The sequence below is a fragment of the Polistes dominula genome, unplaced genomic scaffold (genome assembly GCF_049000335.1).
Source record: "Polistes dominula isolate Pdom_NZ unplaced genomic scaffold, Pdom_raw_medaka contig_289, whole genome shotgun sequence".
In the NCBI taxonomy this organism is placed as follows: domain Eukaryota; kingdom Metazoa; phylum Arthropoda; class Insecta; order Hymenoptera; family Vespidae; genus Polistes; species Polistes dominula.
The window spans coordinates 43574-61328 of NW_028301145.1; the positions used below are offsets into that span (position 1 = coordinate 43574).

A 17755-nucleotide genomic window follows, 5' to 3' on the forward strand; every position below is an offset into this window, starting at 1 on the left:
AAAATTACATTGAACATTATTCAGCAATCTAATGATATTTGCATATTAACTGCATTAAAGACAAAATTACTCAGTCTACAAAAATCCGATGTAAGAATATCGGAAATTTTTCGTTTTTTTAGTTATACATATATTTTCTATGATACAAAATCGTTTATATTACTGTTATTATGTTGAAAAATGTATGTATTTTTCGCATACAATTAGCGTTTGTATGTTTCTTTAATGCGTTAGAGAAATTCTATAGGATTACAAAAATGATATGCTAATACATTTGATTATTCTTATATCTCTAATAAAAAGAAATTTTGTCATTTAAAATCGATAAAATTACATGAAAATTGTTGGAATTACATTGCACATTATTCAGCAATCTAATGATATTTGCAGATTAACCGCATTACAGAAAATTTCTTAGTATACTAAAATCCGATGTAAGAATATCGGAAATTTTTCGTTTTTTTAGTTATACATATATTTTCTATGATACAAAATCGTTTATATTACTGTTATTATGTTGAAAAATGTATGTATTTTTCGCATACAATTAGCGTTTGTATGTTTCTTTAATGCGTTAGAGAAATTCTATAGGATTACAAAAATGATATGCTAATACATTTGATGATTCTTATATCATTAATAAAAAGAAATTTTGTCATTTAAAATCGATAAAATTACAAGAAAAATGTTGGAATTACATTGCACATTATTCAGCAATCTAATGATATTTGCAGATTAACCGCATTACAGAAAATTTCTTAGTATACTAAAATCCGATGTAAGAATATCGGAAATTTTTCGTTTTTTTAGATATACATATATTTTCTATGATACAAAATCGTTTATATTACTGTTATTATATTGAAAAATGTATGTATTTTTCGCATACAATTAGCGTTTGTATGTTTCTTTAATGCGTTAGAGAAATTCTATAGGATTACAAAAATGATATGCTTATACATTTGATGATTCTTATATCTCTAATAAAAAGAAATTTTGTCATTTAAAATCGATGAAATTACATGAAAATTGTTGGAATTACATTGCACATTATTCAGCAATCTAATGATATTTGTAGATTAACCGCATTACAGAAAATTTCTTAGTATACTAAAATCCGATGTAACAATATCGAAAATTTTTCGTTTTTTTAGATATACATATATTTTCTATGATACAAAATCATTTATATTACTGTTATTATGTTGAAAAATGTATGTATTTTTCGCATACAATTAGCGTTTGTATGTTTCTTTAATGCGTTAGAGAAATTCTATAGGATTACAAAAATGATATGCTAATACATTTGATGATTCTTATATCTTTAATAAAAAGAAATTTTGTCATTTAAAATCGATAAAATTACAAGAAAAATGTTAAAATTACATTGAACTTTATTCAGCAATCTAATGATATTTGCATATTAACAGCATTATAGAATAATTACTCTGTCTACAAAAATCCGATGTAAGAATATCGGAAATTTTTCGTTTTTTTAGATATACACTAGGGTGCCCCGGCCACGCGTTGCTGTGGCTTTTTTTGAGGTGAAAACTTTTTCAAAATCAGATCGATTTAAAAATCGTTAAATGAAAGAACGTAAAACTGATAAAACAAAGATAATTTATTAATTAATAAAATTCATTATATAATTTTTTATTCTATATATTAATTACTAAATAAAAGTCTATATATAAAAATCAGTGTCACAATTTATTTGTCTATTAATAATTCTGAAACTGCTTATCTTATCTTATTGAAATTTGTTTTATTACATTCTTTTTTTCCAACTTAGCACCTAGCATAATTTCAAAACACCAAACATCCATTTCTTTAATTCATTGTACTTAATAACATCAATTAATCTATTATATATTTACATATCGCAATAATATGATAATCACTAATCATAATAACACTAAAAGAAACATTATAAATCTGTAAGTTTTATGGATTGTACGATGTTTTTCCGTTCGTATTTTAGCACGAAAGTCATAGCTTCCTTTTTATATTCTTGCATGTAACGTGGACTGCCTATGTACGATTATGGTAGAATGACTGAATTACCAATTTCTGCGGTTTCGGCGTTGTTTACAATAGTCCCACGCAAGTGATTGTATTCTTCCGCACGCAGTTTCTGTTGATTAAATCGTAAGTATCATAGTCATTCGCTCCCTATCTTCACGTACATGTTTACTATGAATTGTTGGCAAAGTTCACGAAATCGTAGAATGATTTTGTCCTGACCGCGTCTAATCATCAACCGATACTCATAGTAATCCTTCGAGCAAAACATACATAAATAGAATTAATGAAATTATTTAATGATGAAAAATGTTAAAAGTATAATTAGGGCCAGGATTTTTGCCGCAGTTTTGAAATGATTAGTTTTAATTTATGAAATTATAACAAAAATATAAGTTTTATGGAAAAATTTTTCAAACAAAATTAAAAAATTAAATTTTATGAAAACATTGTCTCTTATAATTTTTTCATACAACCAATATTTCCATTGACATTTCAAAATAAAGATTCATAATGATTGATTTTTTGGAAACTATGAAAATCTTAATTGTTCAATTACATTTTTTTAATAAAATTAAATTAAAATTACATTTTTATAAGATCAACAACATAAATAAAAAAAGTATACTTACAACACAAAATCCGTTGTTATTGGAAGCTCGTGTCACGTGTTGAGTACTTTTGAGGTTATAAAATCACTTGATTAACTAATCGTGCAAAATACACTTAAAATTGATAATTTAATTATTATTGATAAAATAGGAATGATTAAAAGTTAATATAAGAGTTACACTGAGATAGCAAAATAATAATTGTCAACGTTACTACTACACTTGATGCATGGAGCGCTTTGAACGATAAAAGGCAAACATTATTTTTAAGTTATTATAATTTATTCCTTAAAATTATATATCATTAATTAAACAATTACGACAGTAACACTATTAAACAATATCAATCTCTTAATGCTATAGCGTGAACAATATTTTTTGTTAGTCCATCTTTAGCTAACACAAACAAACTGGATGGTTTACCCACTCGAGAGCATGCCACGTATAATTGTCCGTGTGAAAAACATGGTGTTCTCAAATCTAATCCACAAACAGACATCGTTTGACCTTGGGATTTGTTGATAGTCATTGCAAATGCCAATCTAATCGGAAACTGAATACGTTTGAATTGAATTGGCACATCTGTAGGTATAATAGGAATCCGTGGTATGAGTATATTTTCACCTCTGAACTTGCCATTTAAAATCCTGGCTTCGATCACGTTTTTCATTAATTTGTGAATGACTAATCGCGTACCGTTGCACAGCCTGGGCGGGTTCAAATTACGAAGCAAGATAATTGGAGATCCAACCTTTAATTGTAAATTATGCGGTGGCATGCCTGGCAAATCCAGTGAGTTCAAAAACTCTGTGGGAAAATTTACTGCTTCGCTGTCGTCGCAAACTGTATCAATAGATTTATATGATACCAAGTTCCCTGGCAACAACATTTGTATCTTCAGATTTAAATTGTCAACGTCTACATTTTTTGCCGCTAAAATCGCTCTTTCGGCAAGCCATTCATGATTTATGTACTGTGTGTGTACATCGGGAAATATTTGTTCAATGAGAGTATCTTGCGAATCAGCGATTGTGCAGAAATCGGTCGGTAATTTTACGTATCCAGTTTCATCTATAGCAAGTTTTCCATCACCGATATCTAAGAGTTGTTTTGAAAATGTTTCAGCGGATGGATCTTGAAGCATTTGAACGCGCATATTTATTTTTAGCTGTAATTTTTCAACATTACGCCACAATGGAGATGATTTTAAGCAAGCGTTGATCTCATCAGCGTATGTTGAACGTGGAATGACTGGAAGTGTTTGTCTGAAATCACCTGAAAGGACCAACGGAGTTCCGCCAAATAGTTTGTCACTGTTTTTAAGATCTTTCAATGTCCTGTTCAACGCCTCAAGTGAATGTTTGTGTGTCATAGTACATTCATCCCAAATAATAATTTTACACCGTTTCAGCACAGTAGCCATGGACGATTGTTTCTTAATGTTGCATACTGCGTCAGGGTTATTCTGAATATTTAGTGGCAGCTTAAATACTGAATGAGCTGTTCTACCTCCATCCAATAAAGTTGCTGCAATGCCCGATGATGCAACGGCCAATGCGATGCCATTATTTGATCGTATTTCAGCAAGAATTAGCGAAATAACGAATGTTTTGCCAGTTCCACCCGGTGCATCCAAAAAGAAGAACCCACCTTGTCCAGCTGAAACTGCGAGCATAATGCGATCATAAATGGTTCTTTGTTCCTCATTCATTAGTGGGACATTGCGGGCAACAATCGCTGCCATTTCTACAGTACTGTACTGCAGTTCACGATTCATTTCAGTATTCATTAAATCAGATGCAGTTCGATTTGGCGAATTCATACCGAAATTACAAATTGGTAAGTTGGCAATGGCAATGCAAAGATCCTCAATAGCAATCAATGCTTCATTGTACATTTCGTCGCTGAATGTTATGGTTAGATCGTGGCACCGTATACGATGTTGATGCAATATATCATCAGTCATTGAATCTTTGTGATTTTCCCATAATATCTGTGCTCGGGCTGGGAAACATGTAGTCAACACTATAGCGAATAGTAGACGAATTTGTATTGCTGTACAGTTCAATGCAGCTTCAGCAAGCATGCATTCCCACTGGTTGTCGTCATGCAGCAAGCCGAGTGCAAGGCATGCATCTTTATACGTTGGATATTGTTGCCCATTCACTTTACGTATATCTTGAAATGATAATGGGCCAGTAACATTAACCAACAACAGTCGAAGATAAAAGCACTCCGTGTGTCTTGGATTGACTGTAAATAATCGCCCCAAGGCGTTTGATTTAAATATATTGAGACATGCAGCAACTGGTGAGCCTTGCTTGCGGGGCATCCATGTTTTTGTTTGAGTCCATGTGAAATAGCGTGGTACTTGTGAATAGAGTAATGTTCGTGCAAAGGCACCAAAATCATCCGCACGATTACACAATTCAAAAAATGCAGTGAGTGTAGTTTTAGGTGGATTTATTGCACGATCAATCGCTGTCTCGTTCGTGAAAAATACACGCTGACCGTTTTCAAGATGGATGGCTAAGTGAACAACTGCTGGATCCCGTTCATGAATTGGAAAACCAAAGATACGCCAAGCAGCTTCATTGGAGCTGATGTACCGACCAATTTGGTAGAGCGTTATTTCATCGTTTTTATTCACTGGAGGAGCATTCACATTAGTATTTTCCACTCTAAACACAGCCATATCACTGCCTTTATGGATATACTTGCAAATGTATTTGATGCTCTTCACAGAACTGCAGAACTCAACATTAATATGAGCATTATATGTCTTGCTCAGCAAAGGCGAATATGGCACCACCCAACGATTGTCAATATCAATGTCTGTGTTGATGATATTTTTAATAAATGATTGTCCGCCATTTTCAGGATTTCTTCGACGATATATTGGGTATCCGTCGACATTTGTGACCGTATCATTGGTAAAATCTTTAGGGAAATTTTTAGTACATTTTCCATCAGCCATGCAAGGCGATGAACTATTAAGAGTACCACATGGACCATGAATCATGTTTGTTGAAACAATATCAAACAGCAGTTGGTCAGTGGATGGATCTGGAATTTCCGCAGAAATGATACTATCAATTTCTTCAGGACGGATTTTGTCGATGAACCAAACCAAAATGTGTGCATGAGGTAATCCTCGCTTTTGCCACTCAACCGAATACATCCAGCAACGTGTGGGACCAAATACATATGATTTAGTAATGAAACTTATTAAAGACTTTAACTTTTGTCTGAACACACGTGCTGTAATGTCATGGCGATGTATTGCATTTTGGCCAGGCAGTAGCAAAGATGTAATCTCTGGCCATTTTGGATTACATGTGAACGTGATAAATAAACATGGTCGTCCATATTCGCGCACGAAAGTCAGAGCATCTTGTATATATTCTTGCATATGACGTGGACTGCCTACGTACGATGATGGTAAAATGACATGTTTACCAATTTCGGCGACGTCGGCGTTGTTGTTGATAGCGTCTCGCAAATGAATGTACTCTTCCGCGCGCAGCTTTTGTTGATTATATCGTAAGTATCTTAGTCGTTCGCTCTCAATCTTCGCGTACATGTCGACCATGAATTGTTGACAAAGCTCACGACATCGTAAAATGACGTTGTCCAGGCCACGTCTAATCATTAATCGGTACGCATAATAATCCTTTGAGCTAACGTTCTTGTTTGTTTCAGCTCCTGTAATATTTGTTCATAAAAATTAATTTAAATTTAATACGTTCAATAATTTAATTGTTTTGTTAAATGATTAATGATCAAATTAATAATCAATGAAGTACCTGATACGGGATCTCGTTGTTTTATGTTCATGCAATATCCGTCTTGTCCCTTCCAGAATATTAGCGGATATTGGAGAGCATCATATGAACGATGTGTGTCAGCAATGAGCTGAAGATTATTATTTCTTCTACGAATCACAATTTCTCGTGCAGCTGTACAATCGCCAACCATGATTCCAGCAACATCATCAACAACGGGTGCATTGAATCTACGAATATGCTCTCCAGCTGGTGTTTTATCAGGATTAATGACGATAGCGTGATTATCGCTTTGTAATTGGTGCATATGTGATTTGAATATTTTCAACAACTCGTTGTGCTTGTTCAAAAGAGCATCTAGCTCGCTGACAATGCGCCTGGCATAAAGTAAATCAAGGTTATTATAATCACAACGTGCATTCACGCGATTGGCAAGTGCGCTTTCGGAATCCTCGCCGCCCATAAAGTAGATCTGTAAGAATTTATGTGGTTCGTTTGGCATTGGCAGCAGTGAGCCCATTTTATGATAAACTTGGCCTCTGATTGTGAATGTAGAATTGAATTGTTGACCATTTGCATTAGTATTTCGAACTATTTCTGTTGCTCCGAACGATGTCATTTGAAAGCATGAATTGAAACTTCGAATTGACTTCAGGAACACATTAGAATCTGGATCCGTGCCGATAAGTAAGCCGTTCAATGGTTCAGGTGGTGTTTCAATTTCAGGTAGTTGCACTTTTCCTAACGTGCAACACATCCCAGCTGGCTCATTTTTGAATTTCAGAGCATGACAATGCGGACATTCCTTGTCCATAGCACCAATTACCACTTTTGAATGAGCATAATATTCAATATCGGGCTCATACTGGAATGCTAGACGCAGGAATGAATCAGATATAAATGCTCGATGTACCTGTTGTCGTTGTTGGTCACTTGTTCTTCGTCTATTGACTGTGAAACGGCGTGATTTTCGTTGTTCTAATCTTCTGACTTCATTGCGTTCAGCTCGTGTATCTTCTGTCTCTTTTTGATGCAATTGCGCCATTCTGACACGTGCATCAGTATTTTGTTGCTGGATTTGTTCTTCTGTTCTTTCGGATATTCTATTTCGCAACTTTAGAGCTTTAATTGTACTGCGGCTCAAATCAGCCCCTTTGCGTTTTTTTGGCATTGTGATTTTTTGGAAACTATGAAAATCTTAATTGTTCAATTACATTTTTTTAATAAAATTAAATTAAAATTACATTTTTATAAGATCAACAACATAAATAAAAAAAAGTATACTTACAACACAAAATCCGTTGTTATTGGAAGCTCGTGTCACGTGTTGAGTACTTTTGAGGTTATAAAATCACTTGATTAACTAATCGTGCAAAATACACTCAAAATTGATAATTTAATTATTATTGATAAAATAGGAATGATTAAAAGTTAATATAAGAGTTACACTGAGATAGCAAAATAATAATTGTCAACGTTACTACTACACTTGATGCATAAACAATAATGATGGCCGACAACTGTGTAGGGAGTGAAAAAAAAAGGAAACCGGCTTCGCTCTCATCCCTACTCCGTGCTGTTTACTGGGTCAGAAGTGACACCTATAGACATCTGGCGGGGATAATAATAACTAAATAAATGACGATTGATCAGTTATCGACCGGAGAGGAAAAATGATTAAATTACTAAAATGGCTATTAAAAAATAAGGGTTGATCGTAAAAGGGTGAAAATTAAGGATTGTATGTATTTTTGTATGTTATATCATAAAAAAATAGATATTAAAAATTTTGTCTAAAAAATGAAAAAAAAAAGTTTAGGGGTGGACTACCCCTAACATTTAGGGGGATGAAAAATAGATGTCGGCCGATTCTCATAGATACCGGATAAGCACAAAAAATTTCATCAAAATCGGTCAAGCCGTTTCGGAGGAGTATGGGAACGAAAACTGTGACACGAGATTTTTATATCTATCTACTAGGGTGCCCCGGCCACGCGTTGCTGTGGCTTTTTTTGAGGTGAAAACTTTTTCAAAATCAGATCGATTTAAAAATCGTTAAATGAAAGAACGTAAAACTGATAAAACAAAGATAATTTATTAATTAATAAAATTCATTATATAATTTTTTATTCTATATATTAATTACTAAATAAAAGTCTATATATAAAAATCAGTGTCACAATTTATTTGTCTATTAATAATTCTGAAACTGCTTATCTTATCTTATTGAAATTTGTTTTATTACATTCTTTTTTTTCCAACTTAGCACCTAGCATAATTTCAAAACACCAAACATCCATTTCTTTAATTCATTGTACTTAATAACATCAATTAATCTATTATATATTTACATATCGCAATAATATGATAATCACTAATCATAATAACACTAAAAGAAACATTATAAATCTGTAAGTTTTATGGATTGTACGATGTTTTTCCGTTCGTATTTTAGCACGAAAGTCATAGCTTCCTTTTTATATTCTTGCATGTAACGTGGACTGCCTATGTACGATTATGGTAGAATGACTGAATTACCAATTTCTGCGGTTTCGGCGTTGTTTACAATAGTCCCACGCAAGTGATTGTATTCTTCCGCACGCAGTTTCTGTTAGAGATATAGAATATATCTATCTATCTATCTATATCTATATATATATAAAAATCTCGTGTCACAGTTTTCGTTCCCATACTCCTCCGAAACGGCTTGACCGATTTTGATGAAATTTTTTGTGCTTATCCGGTATCTAGAGAGAATCGGCCGACATCTATTTTTCATCCCCCTAAATGTTAGGGGTAGTCCACCCCTAAACTTTTTTTTTCATTTTTTAGACAAAATTTTTAATTTCTATTTTTTTATGATACAACATACAAAAATACATACAATCCTTAATTTTCACCCTTTTACGATCAACCCTTATTTTTTAATAGCCATTTTAGTAATTTAATCATTTTTCCTCTCCGGTCGATAACTGATCAATCGTCATTTATTTAGTTATTATTATCCCCGCCAGATGTCTATAGGTGTCACTTCTGACCCAGTAAACAGCACGGAGTAGGGATGAGAACGAAGCCGGTTTCCTTTTTTTTTACTCCCTACACAGTTGTCGGCCATCATTATTGTTTATGCATCAAGTGTAGTAGTAACGTTGACAATTATTATTTTGCTATCTCAGTGTAACTCTTATATTAACTTTTAATCATTCCTATTTTATCAATAATAATTAAATTATCAATTTTGAGTGTATTTTGCACGATTAGTTAATCAAGTGATTTTATAACCTCAAAAGTACTCAACACGTGACACGAGCTTCCAATAACAACGGATTTTGTGTTGTAAGTATACTTTTTTTTATTTATGTTGTTGATCTTATAAAAATGTAATTTTAATTTAATTTTATTAAAAAAATGTAATTGAACAATTAAGATTTTCATAGTTTCCAAAAAATCACAATGCCAAAAAAACGCAAAGGGGCTGATTTGAGCCGCAGTACAATTAAAGCTCTAAAGTTGCGAAATAGAATATCCGAAAGAACAGAAGAACAAATCCAGCAACAAAATACTGATGCACGTGTCAGAATGGCGCAATTGCATCAAAAAGAGACAGAAGATACACGAGCTGAACGCAATGAAGTCAGAAGATTAGAACAACGAAAATCACGCCGTTTCACAGTCAATAGACGAAGAACAAGTGACCAACAACGACAACAGGTACATCGAGCATTTATATCTGATTCATTCCTGCGTCTAGCATTCCAGTATGAGCCCGATATTGAATATTATGCTCATTCAAAAGTGGTAATTGGTGCTATGGACAAGGAATGTCCGCATTGTCATGCTCTGAAATTCAAAAATGAGCCAGCTGGGATGTGTTGCACGTTAGGAAAAGTGCAACTACCTGAAATTGAAACACCACCTGAACCATTGAACGGCTTACTTATCGGCACGGATCCAGATTCTAATGTGTTCCTGAAGTCAATTCGAAGTTTCAATTCATGCTTTCAAATGACATCGTTCGGAGCAACAGAAATAGTTCGAAATACTAATGCAAATGGTCAACAATTCAATTCTACATTCACAATCAGAGGCCAAGTTTATCATAAAATGGGCTCACTGCTGCCAATGCCAAACGAACCACATAAATTCTTACAGATCTACTTTATGGGCGGCGAGGATTCCGAAAGCGCACTTGCCAATCGCGTGAATGCACGTTGTGATTATAATAACCTTGATTTACTTTATGCCAGGCGCATTGTCAGCGAGCTAGATGCTCTTTTTGAACAAGCACAACGAGTTGTTGAAAATATTCAAATCACATATGCACCAATTACAAAGCGATAATCACGCTATCGTCATTAATCCTGATAAAACACCAGCTGGAGAGCATATTCGTAGATTCAATGCACCCGTTGTTGATGATGTTGCTGGAATCATGGTTGGCGATTGTACAGCTGCACGAGAAATTGTGATTCGTAGAAGAAATAATAATCTTCAGCTCATTGCTGACACACATCGTTCATATGATGCTCTCCAATATCCGCTAATATTCTGGAAGGGACAAGACGGATATTGCATGAACATAAAACAACGAGATCCCGTATCAGGTACTTCATTGATTATTAATTTGATCATTAATCATTTAACAAAACAATTAAATTATTGAACGTATTAAATTTAAATTAATTTTTATGAACAAATATTACAGGAGCTGAAACAAACAAGAACGTTAGCTCAAAGGATTATTATGCGTACCGATTAATGATTAGACGTGGCCTGGACAACGTCATTTTACGATGTCGTGAGCTTTGTCAACAATTCATGGTCGACATGTACGCGAAGATTGAGAGCGAACGACTAAGATACTTACGATATAATCAACAAAAGCTGCGCGCGGAAGAGTACATTCATTTGCGAGACGCTATCAACAACAACGCCGACGTCGCCGAAATTGGTAACCATGTCATTTTACCATCATCGTACGTAGGCAGTCCACGTCATATGCAAGAATATATACAAGATGCTCTGACTTTCGTGCGCGAATATGGACGACCATGTTTATTTATCACGTTCACATGTAATCCAAAATGGCCAGAGATTACATCTTTGCTACTGCCTGGCCAAAATGCAATACATCGCCATGACATTACAGCACGTGTGTTCAGACAAAAGTTAAAGTCTTTAATAAGTTTCATTACTAAATCATATGTATTTGGTCCCACACGTTGCTGGATGTATTCGGTTGAGTGGCAAAAGCGAAGATTACCTCATGCACACATTTTGGTTTGGTTCATCGACAAAATCCGTCCTGAAGAAATTGATAGTATCATTTCTGCGGAAATTCCAGATCCATCCACTGACCAACTGCTGTTTGATATTGTTTCAACAAACATGATTCATGGTCCATGTGGTACTCTTAATAGTTCATCGCCTTGCATGGCTGATGGAAAATGTACTAAAAATTTCCCTAAAGATTTTACCAATGATACGGTCACAAATGTCGACGGATACCCAATATATCGTCGAAGAAATCCTGAAAATGGCGGACAATCATTTATTAAAAATATCATCAACACAGACATTGATATTGACAATCGTTGGGTGGTGCCATATTCGCCTTTGCTGAGCAAGACATATAATGCTCATATTAATGTTGAGTTCTGCAGTTCTGTGAAGAGCATCAAATACATTTGCAAGTATATCCATAAAGGCAGTGATATGGCTGTGTTTAGAGTGGAAAATACTAATGTGAATGCTCCTCCAGTGAATAAAAACGATGAAATAACGCTCTACCAAATTGGTCGGTACATCAGCTCCAATGAAGCTGCTTGGCGTATCTTTGGTTTTCCAATTCATGAACGGGATCCAGCAGTTGTTCACTTAGCCATCCATCTTGAAAACGGTCAGCGTGTATTTTTCACGAACGAGACAGCGATTGATCGTGCAATAAATCCACCTAAAACTACACTCACTGCATTTTTTGAATTGTGTAATCGTGCGGATGATTTTGGTGCCTTTGCACGAACATTACTCTATTCACAAGTACCACGCTATTTCACATGGACTCAAACAAAAACATGGATGCCCCGCAAGCAAGGCTCACCAGTTGCTGCATGTCTCAATATATTTAAATCAAACGCCTTGGGGCGATTATTTACAGTCAATCCAAGACACACGGAGTGCTTTTATCTTCGACTGTTGTTGGTTAATGTTACTGGCCCATTATCATTTCAAGATATACGTAAAGTGAATGGGCAACAATATCCAACGTATAAAGATGCATGCCTTGCACTCGGCTTGCTGCATGACGACAACCAGTGGGAATGCATGCTTGCTGAAGCTGCATTGAACTGTACAGCAATACAAATTCGTCTACTATTCGCTATAGTGTTGACTACATGTTTCCCAGCCCGAGCACAGATATTATGGGAAAATCACAAAGATTCAATGACTGATGATATATTGCATCAACATCGTATACGGTGCCACGATCTAACCATAACATTCAGCGACGAAATGTACAATGAAGCATTGATTGCTATTGAGGATCTTTGCATTGCCATTGCCAACTTACCAATTTGTAATTTCGGTATGAATTCGCCAAATCGAACTGCATCTGATTTAATGAATACTGAAATGAATCGTGAACTGCAGTACAGTACTGTAGAAATGGCAGCGATTGTTGCCCGCAATGTCCCACTAATGAATGAGGAACAAAGAACCATTTATGATCGCATTATGCTCGCAGTTTCAGCTGGACAAGGTGGGTTCTTCTTTTTGGATGCACCGGGTGGAACTGGTAAAACATTCGTTATTTCGCTAATTCTTGCTGAAATACGATCAAATAATGGCATCGCATTGGCCGTTGCATCATCGGGCATTGCAGCAACTTTATTGGATGGAGGTAGAACAGCTCATTCAGTATTTAAGCTGCCACTAAATATTCAGAATAACCCTGACGCAGTATGCAACATTAAGAAACAATCGTCCATGGCTACTGTGCTGAAACGGTGTAAAATTATTATTTGGGATGAATGTACTATGACACACAAACATTCACTTGAGGCGTTGAACAGGACATTGAAAGATCTTAAAAACAGTGACAAACTATTTGGCGGAACTCCGTTGGTCCTTTCAGGTGATTTCAGACAAACACTTCCAGTCATTCCACGTTCAACATACGCTGATGAGATCAACGCTTGCTTAAAATCATCTCCATTGTGGCGTAATGTTGAAAAATTACAGCTAAAAATAAATATGCGCGTTCAAATGCTTCAAGATCCATCCGCTGAAACATTTTCAAAACAACTCTTAGATATCGGTGATGGAAAACTTGCTATAGATGAAACTGGATACGTAAAATTACCGACCGATTTCTGCACAATCGCTGATTCGCAAGATACTCTCATTGAACAAATATTTCCCGATGTACACACACAGTACATAAATCATGAATGGCTTGCCGAAAGAGCGATTTTAGCGGCAAAAAATGTAGACGTTGACAATTTAAATCTGAAGATACAAATGTTGTTGCCAGGGAACTTGGTATCATATAAATCTATTGATACAGTTTGCGACGACAGCGAAGCAGTAAATTTTCCCACAGAGTTTTTGAACTCACTGGATTTGCCAGGCATGCCACCGCATAATTTACAATTAAAGGTTGGATCTCCAATTATCTTGCTTCGTAATTTGAACCCGCCCAGGCTGTGCAACGGTACGCGATTAGTCATTCACAAATTAATGAAAAACGTGATCGAAGCCAGGATTTTAAATGGCAAGTTCAGAGGTGAAAATATACTCATACCACGGATTCCTATTATACCTACAGATGTGCCAATTCAATTCAAACGTATTCAGTTTCCGATTAGATTGGCATTTGCAATGACTATCAACAAATCCCAAGGTCAAACGATGTCTGTTTGTGGATTAGATTTGAGAACACCATGTTTTTCACACGGACAATTATACGTGGCATGCTCTCGAGTGGGTAAACCATCCAGTTTGTTTGTGTTAGCTAAAGATGGACTAACAAAAAATATTGTTCACGCTATAGCATTAAGAGATTGATATTGTTTAATAGTGTTACTGTCGTAATTGTTTAATTAATGATATATAATTTTAAGGAATAAATTATAATAACTTAAAAATAATGTTTGCCTTTTATCGTTCAAAGCGCTCCATGCATCAAGTGTAGTAGTAACGTTGACAATTATTATTTTGCTATCTCAGTGTAACTCTTATATTAACTTTTAATCATTCCTATTTTATCAATAATAATTAAATTATCAATTTTAAGTGTATTTTGCACGATTAGTTAATCAAGTGATTTTATAACCTCAAAAGTACTCAACACGTGACACGAGCTTCCAATAACAACGGATTTTGTGTTGTAAGTATACTTTTTTTATTTATGTTGTTGATCTTATAAAAATGTAATTTTAATTTAATTTTATTAAAAAAATGTAATTGAACAATTAAGATTTTCATAGTTTCCAAAAAATCAATCATTATGAATCTTTATTTTGAAATGTCAATGGAAATATTGGTTGTATGAAAAAATTATAAGAGACAATGTTTTCATAAAATTTAATTTTTTAATTTTGTTTGAAAAATTTTTCCATAAAACTTATATTTTTGTTATAATTTCATAAATTAAAACTAATCATTTCAAAACTGCGGCAAAAATCCTGGCCCTAATTATACTTTTAACATTTTTCATCATTAAATAATTTCATTAATTCTATTTATGTATGTTTTGCTCGAAGGATTACTATGAGTATCGGTTGATGATTAGACGCGGTCAGGACAAAATCATTCTACGATTTCGTGAACTTTGCCAACAATTCATAGTAAACATGTACGTGAAGATAGGGAGCGAATGACTATGATACTTACGATTTAATCAACAGAAACTGCGTGCGGAAGAATACAATCACTTGCGTGGGACTATTGTAAACAACGCCGAAACCGCAGAAATTGGTAATTCAGTCATTCTACCATAATCGTACATAGGCAGTCCACGTTACATGCAAGAATATAAAAAGGAAGCTATGACTTTCGTGCTAAAATACGAACGGAAAAACATCGTACAATCCATAAAACTTACAGATTTATAATGTTTCTTTTAGTGTTATTATGATTAGTGATTATCATATTATTGCGATATGTAAATATATAATAGATTAATTGATGTTATTAAGTACAATGAATTAAAGAAATGGATGTTTGGTGTTTTGAAATTATGCTAGGTGCTAAGTTGGAAAAAAAGAATGTAATAAAACAAATTTCAATAAGATAAGATAAGCAGTTTCAGAATTATTAATAGACAAATAAATTGTGACACTGATTTTTATATATAGACTTTTATTTAGTAATTAATATATAGAATAAAAAATTATATAATGAATTTTATTAATTAATAAATTATCTTTGTTTTATCAGTTTTACGTTCTTTCATTTAACGATTTTTAAATCGATCTGATTTTGAAAAAGTTTTCACCTCAAAAAAAAGCCACAGCAACGCGTGGCCGGGGCACCCTAGTATATATATATATATATATATATATAAGACCAGAATAGGAGTGGTTCAAACAAAACGATCAAGATTAGCACAAAGTGTTGTTCTGAAACGAATTTATTTCTATGTCAACCTTATTTCCTGTATACAATATTTACAAAATGAACTATATAATATTACCTGAAACGAAAAACGACAATTATGTCTATTCTTCACTTTTAGCACTCACTTTCTTAGTCCGTTAAATCTATCTATCTTCTTTAAGTATTTAATCTGAATTGTATATGTAACGTCTTTTCTCTCTTATTTATATATCTGATACATATACGTTACGTCTTTCCTTTGTCTCTCTTGTTTGTATATCCAATCAAGTTCATACACATAACGCCTTTCCTACTACCTTCTTACTCATGAAAGCGCACGTAATCACAACGGAAGAAAGTACACTTTCTTTACATCTCCCCCTCCGGCTTAAAATACTCCATAATTTGTATTCTATTTGTGATATTTATCATTCTTTATCTGTGTCTTCTGTTTCATCGGTGATTGGTATGAGCTTTGTTATATGGAATAAATCTGTATTTTTTTTTTCCTGTTTTTATGTTATATATTGAATCCGATATATGACCTATTATCTCATATGGTCCAGTTCTCAATTTATCCAATTTCGTTTTATTTAATTTATTTCCATTCTCTATATATACTAAATCTCCTATGTTAAATTTGTGTTCTTTTCTATTTTTATCGAATAGCGTTTTATTATAGTTATGAGATTTAATCGTATTTTCTATTGCTGTTTTTCTGTTTTTAAGCCATATATCTTTTTCTTCAACTTCTTTTAATTCTTCTGGTACAATACTAACGTTTGATCCATGTAATAAATATCTTGGGGCAAATCTAGTTGTTAAGTGTTCTGTCTCATTGTATTTTTTTATACATTCATGAGCTATTGTTGTCCATGCTTTTTTATTTTCCTTTTCATTAATTTTGCATCTAATTTTATTTACTATAGTTTGATTTAATCTTTCATTTAAACCATTCGAAAATGGCGAATCTACAGCTGTAAATATTATTTTTATTCCTTTTTCTTTTAAAAATTCTTTGAATTCTCTTGAATTAATGCCTGGATATTGGTCTGCTAAAATCATTTCTATCTGATTTATTTCTACTACTTTTTTGTATTAGTTTTATGAAATCATTTGCGTTTTGTGTCCGTGATGTTATTATGAAAGCGTATCTTGTAAAATGGTCAACTAGTAAGTGTAGATATCTCTTTGTTGATCTATTTCCTCCAAAACCCCCTATTGTATCAAGTGACTTAATTTGAAAAGGCTTTGTCGCTGGGCCCAAGTGTGACATTAGTCCATATTTCCTTTGCCCTCTTGTTTTATTCTCGAAACATATCCTGCAATTTTTACATATTTTTATTATATTTTTTGTTATATTTTTTGCTGTGTATCTCTTACTCATTCTTGCTGTCATTTGGCGTATACCAATATGGCAACCATTCCTTGTGAATTTTTTCTATTAATTTTTTGCTTAATTTCTCTGATAAAATTATTTTATCTCCCTTTCTTGTGTGCTTATAAAATATCTTATTTTTCTCTATAAGTTTCCTTATATTTTGTTGAATATTTTTGTTTTCAGCTTGGTCCCTTTGAATTTCGTTTATCTCTATTAGATTCACAGTTCTCAGCGCTTCTTCTGTATCTTCTCCTGGTTCTAATACTGGGTTTCGACTTAGACAATCCGCTTCTATGTTGTCCTTTCCTGGAATATATTTTATTACAAAATCATACTGTGATAAGTAGTACGCT

General features: G+C 33.7%; 2 protein-coding genes and 2 long non-coding RNA genes across 4 annotated transcripts; 2 read left to right on the top strand and 2 right to left on the bottom strand.

The window, feature by feature from the left end:
• Window positions 1-1986: 1986 nt before the first annotated feature.
• LOC149030984 (uncharacterized) lies at window positions 1987-15316 on the bottom strand. Its single transcript, XR_016178138.1, has 2 exons — window positions 15277-15316; window positions 1987-2281 (listed from the first exon to the last, which is right to left on the bottom strand). It is a non-coding gene; the product is annotated as an uncharacterized LOC149030984 (long non-coding RNA).
• Window positions 2152-15481, top strand: LOC149030985 (uncharacterized). The gene is made up of 2 exons (XR_016178139.1): window positions 2152-2191; window positions 15187-15481. It is a non-coding gene; the product is annotated as an uncharacterized LOC149030985 (long non-coding RNA).
• On the bottom strand, window positions 2980-7950 carry LOC149030986 (uncharacterized). Its single transcript, XM_089177063.1, has 3 exons — window positions 7710-7950; window positions 6443-7618; window positions 2980-6341 (listed from the first exon to the last, which is right to left on the bottom strand). The coding sequence occupies exons 2-3, from the start codon at window positions 7590-7592 to the stop codon at window positions 2980-2982; spliced, it is 4512 nt and encodes a 1503-aa protein (XP_089033189.1). The 5' UTR covers window positions 7593-7618; window positions 7710-7950.
• Window positions 10674-14488, top strand: LOC149030987 (uncharacterized). Its single transcript, XM_089177064.1, has 2 exons — window positions 10674-11025; window positions 11127-14488. The coding sequence occupies exons 1-2, from the start codon at window positions 10689-10691 to the stop codon at window positions 14486-14488; spliced, it is 3699 nt and encodes a 1232-aa protein (XP_089033190.1). The 5' UTR covers window positions 10674-10688.
• Window positions 15482-17755: the final 2274 nt, after the last annotated feature.

Bases quoted from the DNA above. Each gene is read 5' to 3' on its own strand.
- LOC149030986 (XM_089177063.1), bottom strand. From the start codon at position 7,592: ATGCCAAAAAAACGCAAAGGGGCTGATTTGAGCCGCAGTACAATTAAA. The intron at 6,342-6,442 runs GTACTTCATTGA...CAAATATTACAG, and splicing joins ACAACGAGATCCCGTATCAG to GAGCTGAAACAAACAAGAAC.
- LOC149030987 (XM_089177064.1), top strand. From the start codon at position 10,689: ATGCTCTTTTTGAACAAGCACAACGAGTTGTTGAAAATATTCAAATCA. The intron at 11,026-11,126 runs GTACTTCATTGA...CAAATATTACAG, and splicing joins ACAACGAGATCCCGTATCAG to GAGCTGAAACAAACAAGAAC.